The sequence below is a fragment of the Anser brachyrhynchus genome (genome assembly GCF_964034855.1).
Source record: "Anser brachyrhynchus genome assembly, contig: SCAFFOLD_576, whole genome shotgun sequence".
Lineage (NCBI taxonomy): Eukaryota > Metazoa > Chordata > Aves > Anseriformes > Anatidae > Anser > Anser brachyrhynchus.
The window spans coordinates 19,562-32,037 of record NW_027664116.1 but is presented as its reverse complement, the minus strand read 5'-3'; the positions used below and the strand labels follow the sequence as shown (position 1 = coordinate 32,037).

General features: G+C 61.5%; 1 protein-coding gene and 1 long non-coding RNA gene across 2 annotated transcripts; both read right to left on the bottom strand.

Moving 5' to 3' along the window:
- Positions 1-3,733: 3,733 nt before the first annotated feature.
- On the bottom strand, positions 3,734-11,249 carry LOC308186270 (sodium channel regulatory subunit beta-1-like). Its single transcript, XM_080608402.1, is given in 6 exon segments — positions 3,734-5,607; positions 6,649-6,787; positions 7,804-8,044; positions 9,340-9,399; positions 9,401-9,507; positions 11,123-11,249. Coding segments are annotated over 6 exon segments (618 nt in total). The 5' UTR covers positions 11,127-11,249; the 3' UTR covers positions 3,734-5,540.
- LOC308186271 lies at positions 5,795-6,124 on the bottom strand. Its single transcript, XR_013943999.1, has 2 exons — positions 5,969-6,124; positions 5,795-5,898 (listed from the first exon to the last, which is right to left on the bottom strand). It is a non-coding gene; the product is annotated as an uncharacterized lncRNA (long non-coding RNA).
- Positions 11,250-12,476: the final 1,227 nt, after the last annotated feature.

The following is a 12,476-nucleotide window of genomic DNA, read 5'->3' as shown; positions in this document are numbered from 1 at the left end:
TCTTCGAAAAACGCCCTTTTTTGCCCAAAACGCCTTTTTTTTTTTCGCTCTAAAACCCTTTTTTTTTTTTTTTTCCACCAACCCCCCCGTTTTGGGGCCAAAACCTGCTTTTTTGGCCAAGAGTCGGGCCCGGGGCCAAGCCCCGAGCCGCAAGCACGTGGCCGAGCCCCCGTTTCGGGGCTAAAAATTGCTTTTTTTTTTTCGTCCAAACGTCGTCGTTTCGGTGTTGTTTTTTTTTCGGCGCGACGTCGTTTCGGGGCTAAAAAGCGAGTTTTTGGGGCACGGGGCAGCCGCCCCCCCCCAGCACGGACACGCGGGGGTCCCCCCAGGGTGACGACGGCCGGGGGGGGCCAGATGATGACGGTGGTGCTGCGGCGTGAGGTCATCGGTGACGTCATCGGTGACGTCAGCGGCGACGTCAGCGGCGGCGGCGCGCAGCAGCTGCAGCCCTGCAAAGCGACGCGCGTCAGGACCCCAAAACCGCCCGAATTTCACCCAAAACGAGGCGGGGGGGGGGGGGGGGAGGCACCCACCTGCTGCTTGGGCGCCTTCCTCTTGGCCCCGGGGCTTTTGCGCCGCCTCCTGCACCGGCAAAGCCGCCCCATGCGCCCCCAAAAAGCCCTAAAACCGCCCCAAAACGGCGCCGTGAACCGAAAAACGGCCCAAACGGCCCCAAAACGGCCTCCCCCCTCAAAAAGCGGCACGGAGGGAATTGGGCGGAATTACCCCAAAATCCACCCCGAGCACCCCATATAAGATCCTCACCTCTCGCCCCAAAATACCCCCAAAAAACCCTAAAGCGCCCCAAATTAACCAAAACTGGCAGAAATCGGCCCAAAGGACCCCCAAAGTCCCTAAACTACCTGAAAGACACCAAACCAGCCCAAACTGCCCCAATTATGCCAAAATAGCCCCGAAACAACCCGAATCACACCCCCAAACCCCAAATTCTTCCTCATATCAACCCAAAAGTCCCCGAATCACCCCAAAATAGCCCAAATTACCCCCAAAAGACCCCAAATCACCCCAAAATAGCCCAAAATAGCCCAAATTACCCCAAAATAGCCCAAAACAACCCCAAATAAGACCAAATTCCTCCCAAATCCCCCCAAAAGTCCCCAAATCCCCCCAAAAGACCCCAAATTCCCCCAAAAGACCCCAAATCCCCCCAAAACAGCCTAAATCACCCCGAAATAGCCCAAAATACCCCAAAACAACCCCATATTCTACCCAAATCCCCCCAAAAGTCCCCAAACCACCCCAAATTCACCCAAAGTGTCCCCAAAATCCCCCCAGCACCAACCCCACCCCTCAGTCCCCTCCAAATCACCCCGAGAAACCCCAAAAGACCCCAAAATGCCCCAAATTACCCCCAAAGAGCCCAAACAGCCTCTAATCACCCCAAAATACCCCAAATCACCCCCAAATACCCCAAATCACCCCCAAATTACCCCAAATCGCACCAGAAGACCCCAAACCACCCCAAATTCCCCCAAAGTGCCCCAAAACACGCCGAAAACAGCCAAATTGTCAGTAGTCACCCCAAAACAACCCCAAAGTGCCCCAAATCCCCCCAAATCCCCCCAAATAAGCTCCCAAAAGCCCTAAAATACCCCCAAATCACCCAAAACAACCCCAAATTGCCCAAATCACCCCAAAAATAACCCCAAATAACCCCAAATCCCCCAAATAACCCCCAAAGACCCCAAATCCACCCAAATAACCCCAAGATCCCAAAGAGCCCCAAATCCCCCCAAACAAGCCCCCAAAAGCCCTAAAATACCCCAAAAGAACCCCAAAGCACCCCAAAATACCCCAAATTCCCCAAATCCACCCAAGTAACCCCAAAAGACCCCAAAACCACCCAAGTAACCCCAAAAGACCCCAAATTCACCCAAATAACCCCAAAAGACCCCAACCAGCCCTAAATCCCCCCAAACACCCCCAAATTGTCCCAAATGAACCCCAAATTCCCCCAAACACCCCAAATCTCATCAAAGCCCCCCAAATCCCTCAAATCCCCCCAAAACACCCCCCAAAAACCCCAAATCTCCCAAATTAACCCAAATTGTCCCAAAACGCCCCCAAATCACCCCAAAGCCCCCCCAAATCCCCCCAAATCCCCCCAAATTCCCCCAATCAACCCTGTCCCCCAAAGCACCCCCCAATAATCCCAAAACCCCCTAAAACCCCCCAAAACCCCCCAATTTCCCTCCCCTCTCCCCTTTTTTGCCTGAATCCCACCGGTTTTGCCCAAATTCGGCTGTTTTGGGCCCGAAGCGGTGCCTGGCCCAGCCCAGGGCGGGCATTTATAGGGCGGCGGGACCGGATGCCGCACCCCAAAATGGGTCACCCCAAAAGTGACGTCACCGAACCCCAAAAGCCCCAAAACCCCTCATTAAGGGCCGCCGCCCCGTCATTAACCCCAAAAAGCCGTGATTCAACCCCAAAACACGTCGTTAGAGCCCGAAACGGGGCGGGGCGCCCCGAAACCCCTCATTTGGGGCCGAAATGGGGCCGCCAACCCAAAACCGGTTCCCGAACCCCCAAACCAGCTCCTGAACCCCAAAACCAGCTCCCAAACCCCAAAACCCAGCCCTAAACCCCAAAATTTGTGTTTTAAGCCCCAAAACCAGCTCGCAAACCCCCAAGCCCACCCCCAAACCCCAAAAACTAACCCCTAAACCCCAAAATTGGGGTTTTCAACCCCAAAACCAGCTCCAGAACCCCAAAACCAGCTCCCAAACCCACCCCTAAACCCCAAAATAGGAGTTTTCAGCCCCAAAACAGGGTCCTGGACCCCAAAAAACTCCTCCTAAAGCCCAAAATCGGGGTTTTCAGCCCCAAAACAGGGTCCTGGACCCCAAAAAATCCTCCTAAAGCCCAAAATAGGAGTTTTCAGCCCCAAAACAGGGTCCTGGAACCCAAACCTACCCCTAAACACCAGAATTGGGATTTCAGCCCCAAAATGGGGCCCTGGACCACAAAAACCAACCCATAACCCCAAAATTATTCTTTTTCAGCCCCAAAACGGGGCCCTGGACCCCAAAACCTACCCCTAAACCCCAAAATTGGGGTTTTCAGCCCCAAAACGGAACCCTGGACCCCCAAACCCCACCCTAAAACCCCAAAATCGGGGTTTTCAGCCCCAAAAAGTGGTCCTGGACCCCAAAACCCATCCCTAAACTCCAAAATCGTGGTTTTCAGCCCCCAAACAGAACCCAGAACCCTGGACCCCAAACCCCACCCTAAAACCCCAAAATCGGGGTTTTCAGCCCCAAAACGGGGTCCTGGACCCCAAACCCCCCAAATTTGGGTTTTCAGCCCCAAAACGGGGCCCTGGACCCCAAAACCCTCAAATTTGGGTTTTCAGCCCCAAAACGGGGCCCTGCTCCCACTTTTTGGGGTGAAAAAAGTAGAAAACGGGGGCTGGGAGGACGATGACATCATCGGGGTTTTGGGGGCAAAAAAGGGGGATTTGGGGCCAACGGAGCCCAGAGCAAGTCAGGAGCGCTGCAAGGGGGGGCTCATTTGCATATCGATTTGCATATCGGCTCATTTGCATATCGACACACCCCGTCTTTCGCCCGTGGTATATTTGAGCGTCGCCTCATTTGCATACCGCCTCATTTGCATAACATCTCATTTGCACGCCCACGATGTCACGTGATCACCCGGCCCACCATTCGGGGTCATTAGGGACCCAGCTCATTTGCATATCGACTCATTTGCATACCGATCAATCCAAGTGGTTTATTGGTGATTCATTTGCATATCATTTACATATCGGCTCATTTACATACCGCTCGCAGCTCGGCTCATTTGCATATTGCTCATTTACAGGCTGGCTCGGGCGCGCATTCGCGCCCCGGCTCATTTGCATATTGCACATTTGCATGCCGGCTCATTTGCATACCGTTCGTTTGCATATCGCCCGCGCACTTTTCGGCGCCTCCGCAAACCCGATTTTGGCTTTTTTCGCCCCAAAACTGGGGCCGCGAAGCGTGGGGGGAGGGGGGGAAGAATCAGTGCAAAAAACACCCGCTGGCAGCCGCGGAATTTTGGGTCGAAACCGGCTCTTTTTGGGGCAGCCTGCCAAAAATCGCCGCTTTCGCCCCCCCTTCGTGCAAGTGGTGCCCCTAAAATCGGGCTTTTTCACCCCAAAAAAACAAGAAAAAAAGCGCAAACCCGGGGCGGGCTCCCGGGGATTTTTTATTGCCCCCAAAAAATCGTGCAAAAGCGGCCGAGTGGACGGATCCGGTGCTTTTTGGCCCCAAAACGGGGCCCCCATGCAAAAAAACAAACAATTTTGAAAAAAAACAACAAAAAAAACGTAATTTCCGGGGCGAAACGGGAGGATTTTGGCTCAAAGCGCCGCTTCGGCCTCGAAAAGGGAGGACTTCGCCCCGAGGGGCCCCTGCGCCGGGGCAGGGAGCACCCATGGGTGCTCGGGGCCGTCCTGGGGGCACCCGTGGGTGCGGGGGGAGGCGGGGCCTTTGGGTAGCACCCACGGGTGCCCCGGTGCTTGGGTATTTCCTGGTAGCACCCATGGGTGCTGGGGGAGCTGAGTCCTTCGTGGTAGCACCCATGGGTGCTCTGACGCTTGGGTCCTTCATAGCAGCACCCATGGGTGCTCCAACGCTTGGGTCTGTCCTGGGGGTACCCATGGGTGCCTCGACGTCCAGGTCCTTCGTGGGAGCATCCATGGGTGCCCCGGTGCCCACTTCCTTCCTGGTAGCACCCATGGGTGCTAGCTGCCGTAATGCTTGGATCCTTCTTAGTAGCACCCATGGGTGCTGTGGTGCTTGGGTCCTTCGTGGGAGCACCCACAAGGCTGAGTCCTTCACGGCAGCACCCATGAGTGCCCCAGCACCCGAGTCCTCTTCAGCAGCACCCATGGGTGCCCCACCACCGATTCCTTCAAGGCAGCACCCATGGGTGTCCCGATGCCCAATTCCTCCAGGGCAACACCCATGGGTGCTCTGGCACCCCAGTCCTCTCCAGCAGCACCCATGGGTGCCCCAGCACCAATTCCTCCACGGCAGCACCCATGGGTGTCCCAATGCCTGAGTTCTTCATGGCAGCACCCACAGGTGCCCCAACGTCCAATTCCTCCAGGGCAGCACCCATGGGTGCCCTGACGCTCAATTCCTCCACAGCAGCACCCATGGGTGCCCTGACACCTGAGTCCTCCAGGGCAGCACACATGGGTGCCCCGACACACCCGAGTCCTCTCCAGTAGCACCCATGGGTGCCTCAACACCTGAGTCCTCTCCAGCAGCACCCAAGGGTGCCCTGGCACCAATTCCTTCAAGGCAGCACCCATGGGTGCCCCGACGTCCAATTCCTCCAGGGCAGCACCCATGGGTGCCCCGACCCCTGAGTCCTCTCCAGCAGCACCCATGGGTGCCCCGCCGCCCGTCTCCATCCCGGGGGCACCCATGGGTGGGGGGCGCGGGCGCTGGGGCTGTGCCGCCCCCCCCGGGGGGTTATTGCAGGGGGGGGAGGTGCCGGGGCGAGGGGGGGGGCACCCATGGGTGCTACTCGGCCACCTGCACCCCCGCGCAGTTCTCCTTGCTCTCCGACGTGATGGCCAGGTACTCGGAGCTGGGGGAGGGGAGACACCGTTGGGACCCTACTGGGAGCCCACTGGGACCCTACTGGGAGCCCACTGGGACCCTACTGGGACCCTACTGGGAGCCCACTGGGACCCCATTTCCTACTGGGAACCCACTGGGACCCTACAGGGAGCCCACTGGGACCCTACTGGGAGCCCATTTCCTACTGGGACCCAACTGGGACCCTACTGGGACCCAACTGGGACCCTACTGGGAGCCCACTGGGACCCCATTTCCTACTGGGAGCCCACTGGGACCCTACTGGGAGCCCACTGGGACCCTACTGGGACCCCACTGGGACCCTATTGGGAGCCCACTGGGACTCCGCTGGGACCCTACTGGGAGCCCACTGGGACACTACTGGGAGCCCACTGGGACCCTACTGGGACCCTACTGGGAGCCCACTGGGACCCCATTTCCTACTGGGAGCCCACTGGGACCCTACTGGGACCCCATTTCCTACTGGGAGCCCACTGGGACCCTACTGGGACCCTACTGTGAGCCCACTGGGACCCTACTGGGACCCCATTTCCTACTGGGAGCCCACTGGGACCCTACTGGGACCCTACTGTGAGCCCACTGGGACCCTACTGGGACCCCATTTCCTACTGGGAGCCCACTGGGACCCTACTGGGACCCTACTGTGAGCCCACTGGGACCCCACTGGGACCCTACTGGGAGCCCATTTCCTACTGGGAACCCACTGGGACCCTAATGAGAGCCCACTGGGACTCCACTGGGACCCCATTTCCTACTGGGACTCCCCTGGGACCCTACTGGGAGCCCATTTTCTACTGGGAACCCACTGGGACCCCACTGGGATCCTACTGGGAGCCCACTGGGACCCCCACCCTAGGCCCCGCCCACTCCATGACCCCGCCCACTCCATGACCACGCCCATTCTATGACCACGCCCACCCCTGACCACGCCCACCCCGTCCCCTTCCCACTCCCACCCCACGACCCCGCCCTCCCCGCGACCCCGCCCTCCCCGAGGCCCCGCCCACCCCCCTCGGCCCCGCCCACTCACGCGCTGTCGGGGGGCGGGGCCGAGGCGGCGGCCACCTTGCGGTAGCAGTAGAGCATCTCGGCGGCCAGCCAGAGGGTGAGCAGCACGATGAGGGCGTACATCAGCACCTCCGACACGATGCTCGCCAGGTCCCGCCGCGCTGCGGGACACGCCCCCCGCCCCTAAGCCACGCCCCCTTCCCCGAGCCACGCCCCCTTCCCCGAGCCACGCCCCCTTCCCCAAGCCACGCCCCCTTCCCCGAGCCACGCCCCCTTCCCCAAGCCACGCCCCCTTTCCCCAAGCCCCGCCCCCTTTCCCAAAAGCCCCGCCCCCCTCCCCTCTAGGAGGCCCCCGGGCTCTTTCGCCCTTCCCTCCGGCCCCGCCCCCTTCGCGTAAACCCCGCCCCTCGCCTCAAGCCCCGCCCCTCGCCACAAGCCCCGCCCCTCGCCTCAAGCCCCGCCCCTCTCCGCAAGCCCCGCCCCTAACAATAAGCCACGCCCACTGTCTGTAGCCACGCCCCCTTGAATCCCAAGCCCCGCCCCCCAGCTGCCCTGAGCCCTACCAGCACCCAACGCACCCCACCCTAAAATAAGCCCCGCCCCCTACTAAGCCCCGCCCACCCAAGCCCCGCCTCCATCCAGAAGCCCCGCCTCCATTTATAAGCCACGCCCCTCCCCGCTTAGACCACGCCCCCAGCAATAAGCCCCGCCCCCTGACACCGTCCCCCACCCCAGTGCCCCACCCCTCCCAAACCCCGCCCCTTCCCAAGCCCCGCCCCCCATAAGCCCCACCCTTCTAAGCCCCTCCCCTTAAGTAAGCCCCTCCCCCTTTTATTAGCTCCTCCCCCTTTCTTAGCCCCTCCCCTTAAAGCCCCACCACCCCTTATTCCTCCCCCTTCCCCACCCCAACCTCCCCCCTTCCCCTCCCCCAAACCCCACCCCCTATAGCCCCGCCCCCTTTCCTTGGCTCCTCCCCCTTTCCCCAAGCCCCTCCCCTTCCTTGGCTCCTCCCCCTTTTCTTAGCCCCTCCCCTTAAAGCCCCACCACCCTTCACTCCTCCCCCTTCCCCACCCCAACCTCCGCCCTTCCCCTCCCCCAAACCCCACCCCCCGGAGGCTCCGCCCCCCCGAACCCCACCCCGATTAAGCCCCGCCCACAGCCCTCAAGCCCCGCCCACCCTCGTCGACGACGGCCAGGCGCACGGTCTTGTTGCGGGCCAGGCTGTAGACGTAGCCCTCGAAGGTGAGGTTGCGGCGGAGGCGGCAGACGTAGAGGCCGGCGTGGGGCCGCCCCACGGCCGCCAGGCGCACCGAGAGGTCCTGCAGGTCCCGCGTGCCCCGCGAGCCGTTCCACGCCAGCACCCCCTGGAACGGGCCCGGCGCCACCCACGCGCCCTCCTCCGGGGTGTAGTGGAGGATCTGGGGGGGGAGAGGACGGAGGGTGGAGGCCCTAAAGGATTTGGGGTCACGGCCCTAAAGGATTTGGGGTCACGGCCCTAAAGGACTTGGGGTCATGGCCCTAAAGGATTGGAATCATGACCCTAAAGGATTTGGAGATATAGCCCTAAAGTATTTGGGGTCATGGCCCTAAAGCATTTGGGGTCATGGCCCCAAAGAATTTGGTATCATGGCCCTAAAGGATTTGGGATCATGGCCCTAAAGGATTTGGAAGCATGGACCTAAAGGATTTGGGAGCACGGACCTAAAGGATTTGGGATCATGACCCTAAAGCATTGGGATCATGACCCTAAAGGACTTGGGATCATGACCCTAAAGGACTTGGGATCATGGCCCTAAAGGATTTGGGGTCACGGCCCTAAAGGATTTGGGGTCATGGACCTAAAGGATTTGGGATTACAACCCTAAAGTATTGGAATCATGACCCTAAAGGACTTGGGATCATGGCCCTAAAGGATTTGGGGTCATGGCCCTAAAGGATTTGGGGTCATGGCCCTAAAGGATTTGGGGTCATGACCCTAAAGGACTTGGGATCATGGCCCTAAAGGATTTGGGGTCATGGCCCTAAAGGATTTGGGATACGACCCTAAAGGATTTGGGGTAACGTCCCTGAAATATTGGGATCATGGCCCTAAAGGGTTTGGGGTCACAACCCTAAAGGGTTTGGGGTAACGGTCCTAAACGATTTGAGGATATGGCCCTAAAGGATTTGGGGTCACGGTCCTGAAGGATGGGGATCATGGACCTAAAGTATTCGGGGTCATGGACCTGAAGGATTCGGAGTCATGGTCCTAAAGGATTTGGGGTAACAGCTCTAAAGGACTTGGGATCATGGCCCCATAAGCACCCTTCCCTGGCCCCATAAGCGCCCTCCCGGCCCCATAAGTGCCTCTCTGGCCCCATAAGTGCCCTTCCCCGGCCCCATAAGCTCCCCCCGGCACTATAAACACCCTCCCGGCCCCATAAGAGCCCTTCCGGCCCCATAAACGCCCCCCGCCGCGGCCCCACAAACGCCCCCCCCCGGCCCTATAAGAGCCCTTCTGGCCCCATAAGTGCCCCCCCGCGGCCCCATAAGCGCCCCCCCCCAGCCCCGTAAGCGCCTCCCGTGGCCCCATAAACACCCCCCCAGCCACATAAGTGCCCCCCCCCCGGCCCCGTAAGTGCCTCCCTGGCCCCCATAAGCCAGTCCCTGGTCCCGTAAGTGCCTCCCCGGCCCCATAAGCCCCCCCCGGCCCCATAAGCGGCCCCACACACACCTTGGTGAAGTCGGGGGCGCCCTCGGGGCGGAAGAACCACTCGCCCTCGGCCTCGGCGGGGGGTCTCGCTGCGGCGCTTGCAGGCGATGCACAGCAGCTTGAAGGGGAGCCCCAGCACCGCCTCCGTCTCCGAGTCCACCTCCACGCAGCCCCCCTGCGCCCCCGAGGCTGTGGGGGGGGGGCGTAAAGGGGGGGGTCAGTTATAGGGACACCCCCCCAAAGACCCCAAAATTGGGGAGAAATTGGGGTTTAATGGGATCGGAGCGGGGTGGGGTCTCCCATCCAGGTGGGGACCGGGCCGGACCCTGCTTAGCTTCCTAATTGAATGGGGTGTTCCAGGGGGGTGGGAGCATAGGGAAAATGGGGGAAGGACCCAAATGGGGACCCCCCCCCCAGCACCCCAATATTGGGGGAGTCACATGGGGGGGGGTCAGGTAAAGGGGAGACTGCCCCCCCGACCCCCAAAATTTGGGAGAAATTGGGGTTTAATGGGATTGGAGCGGGGTGGGGTCTCCCATCCAGGTGGGGACCGGGCCGGACCCTGCTTAGCTTCCTAATTGAATGGGGTGTTCCAGGGGGGTGAGCATAGGGAAAATTGGGGGGGGCACCCAAATAGGGACCCCCCCCAGCACCCCAATAACAGGAGAATCACTTGGAGGGGGGTTAGATAATGGGACAACCCCCTGGAACCCCAAAATTAGGGAGAAATCGGGGTTCAATGGGATCGGAAGGTGGTGGGGTCTCCCATCCCAGCTCCGACCGGGCCCGACCCTGCTTAGCTTCCCAAATTAGATCGCGTGTTTTAGGCAAAAAGGGGGGGGGGCCGAACACCCCTGCCACCCCCCCCGAGCACTGCAGGGACACGGGGGGGGGGGTTGGTGACACGCGTGTGCCACCCCCGGCACCGCAGGGACGCGTCACGGGTGGCGGTGACACCGGGTGGGTGGGCTGGGGGACGGGGGGGGGGGGGGGGGGTGGGACCCCGGGGAGGGGACAGGGACATGGGGGGGGGGGGCGGGGGGGGGGGGGGCAGGGACTGCGGCAAAGGGGACACTTGGGGACGAGGGGGGGGTTGCGGGGGGGGGGGACAGGGACTGCGGCAGGGACAGGTGACAGCGGGGGACACTGCGGAGAGGTGGCACTTGGTGGGGGGGAGGTGGCAGTTAGAGGTGGCACTTGGTGGGGGGGAGGTGGCAGTTGGGGGGGGAGGGGACACTTGGGGGGGAGGGACACTTTTGGGGGGGGAGGGGACACTTGGGGGGGTGGAAGGGACACTTGGAGGGGGGGGAGGGGACACTTCGGGGGGGGGGGTGACATCTCCGGTGTCATCTGTCCCCGTGGTGTCACTTGTCATTGACGGTGGGGGGGGGAAGCGGGGGGGGGGGGGGGGGCAAGTTGGGGTCCCGGGACGGGACTTGGGGGGGGGGGTGGGTTCGGAAGGGTCCTGAGGGCCTCTGGGGGTCCTCGAGGGGATCCGAGGGGTCCTGAGGGAGTTTGGGGAAGTTTTAAGGGGTCTGGGGGGGTCCGGGGGGGTCCAGGGGAGTTTAAGGGGGGGTCTAGAGGGGTCCGGGGGGGGTTAGGGGGGTCCTGGGGGGGTCCATGAGGGTCTAGGGGGGTTCTGAGGGGTCCGGGGGGGGGTCTGAGGGGGTCCTTGGGGGTCGAGGGGGGGTTCTGGGGGGGTCTAGGGAGGTCCTGGGGGGTCCAGGGGAGTCCTTGGGGGGTCCAGGGGGTTCCTGGGGGGTCCAGGGGGGGTCCTGGGGGTCCCGGCCCCCCCCAAACTCACCCATGAGGAGGCCGAGGAGCAGCGAGAGGCCGCTGAGGGGCCGAGCCCGGCTCGGGCCGGTTCGGGTCCTTTCGGCCGGGTTCGGGCCGGGTTCGGGTCCCTTCGGGTGGGTTCGGGCCGAGTTCGGGTCTCTTCGGGTGGGTTCGGGTCCGGTTCGGGTCTCTTCGGGCCCGGTTCGGGTCTCTTCGGCCGGGTTCGGGTCTCTTCGGCCGGGTTCGGGTCTCTTCGGGCCCGGTTCGGGTCTCTTCGGGCCCGGTTCGGCTCCTTTCGGCCCGGTTCGGCTCCCTTCGGCCCTCCCCGTCCCGCCGCTGCCTCCGCGCCGCCCCCCTCAGCCCCCTGCCCCGGCCATGGGCCCCTCCCCCGCCGGATCCCGGTCCCCGCGGGCGGGGGGGGGGGAGGAGCGGGGCGGGGGGGTCCCGACCGCTGCTGAGGGCCCGGGATGAGGAGGGGACTTCACGGCATGGCCGCCGGGGGGGCGCCGGGGCCGCTTCGGCTCCTTTCGGGGCTCTTCGGAGCCGCTCGGAACCGTTCGGGGCCCGGGATGGGTTCGGGGAGGGTTCGGAGGGGTTCGGAAAGGTTCGGGGAGGGTTCGGAAGGGTTCGGAGAGGGTTCGGAAGGGTTCGGAGAGGGTTCGGAGCCGCTCGGCAACGTTCGGCTCTTTCCGGAGCCGCTCGGCCCGGCGCAGTGCGGCGGCGGAGGGGGGCGGGGCTGTGGCGTCAGAGGGAGGGGGCGGGGTCCGCGCGTGGCCACGCCCCCTCCTCTCCCCCGCCCGCCCTCCGGGTCCCAAAATGGCGGCGGTCCGCCCCAAAACCCCCAAATCCCCCTTAAATCACCCAAATTCCGCCTTAAATCCCCAGAATTTCCCCTTAAATCCCTTAATTTCCCCCTCCATCCTTCCAAATCCCCCCTAAACCTTCTCAGTTTCCCCCCAATCCCCCATTTCCACACAAATTCCACCAAATTCCACCTAAATCCCCCCAAAATCCCACTTTTTCACCAAACTTCCCCAAAAGCCTCCCTAAATGCCCTCGCACCCCCCCCAAATCCCCTCTAAATGCTCCAAATTCCCCTTAAAACTCTCCAAATACCCTCCTGTGTCCCCAAATCCCACCTAAATTAACCCAAATCCCTCTTAAATGCCCCCAAATCCTCCCTAAATCCCCCAAATCCACCTAAATTAACCCAAATCCCTTAAATGCCCCCAAATCCTCCCTAAATCCCCCAAATTCACCCTAACTTAACCCAAATCCCTCTTAAATGCCCCCAAATCCTCCCTAAATGCCCCAAATCCCGCCTAAATTAACCCAAATCCCTCTTAAATGCCCCCAAATCCTCCCTAAATCCCCCAAATCCC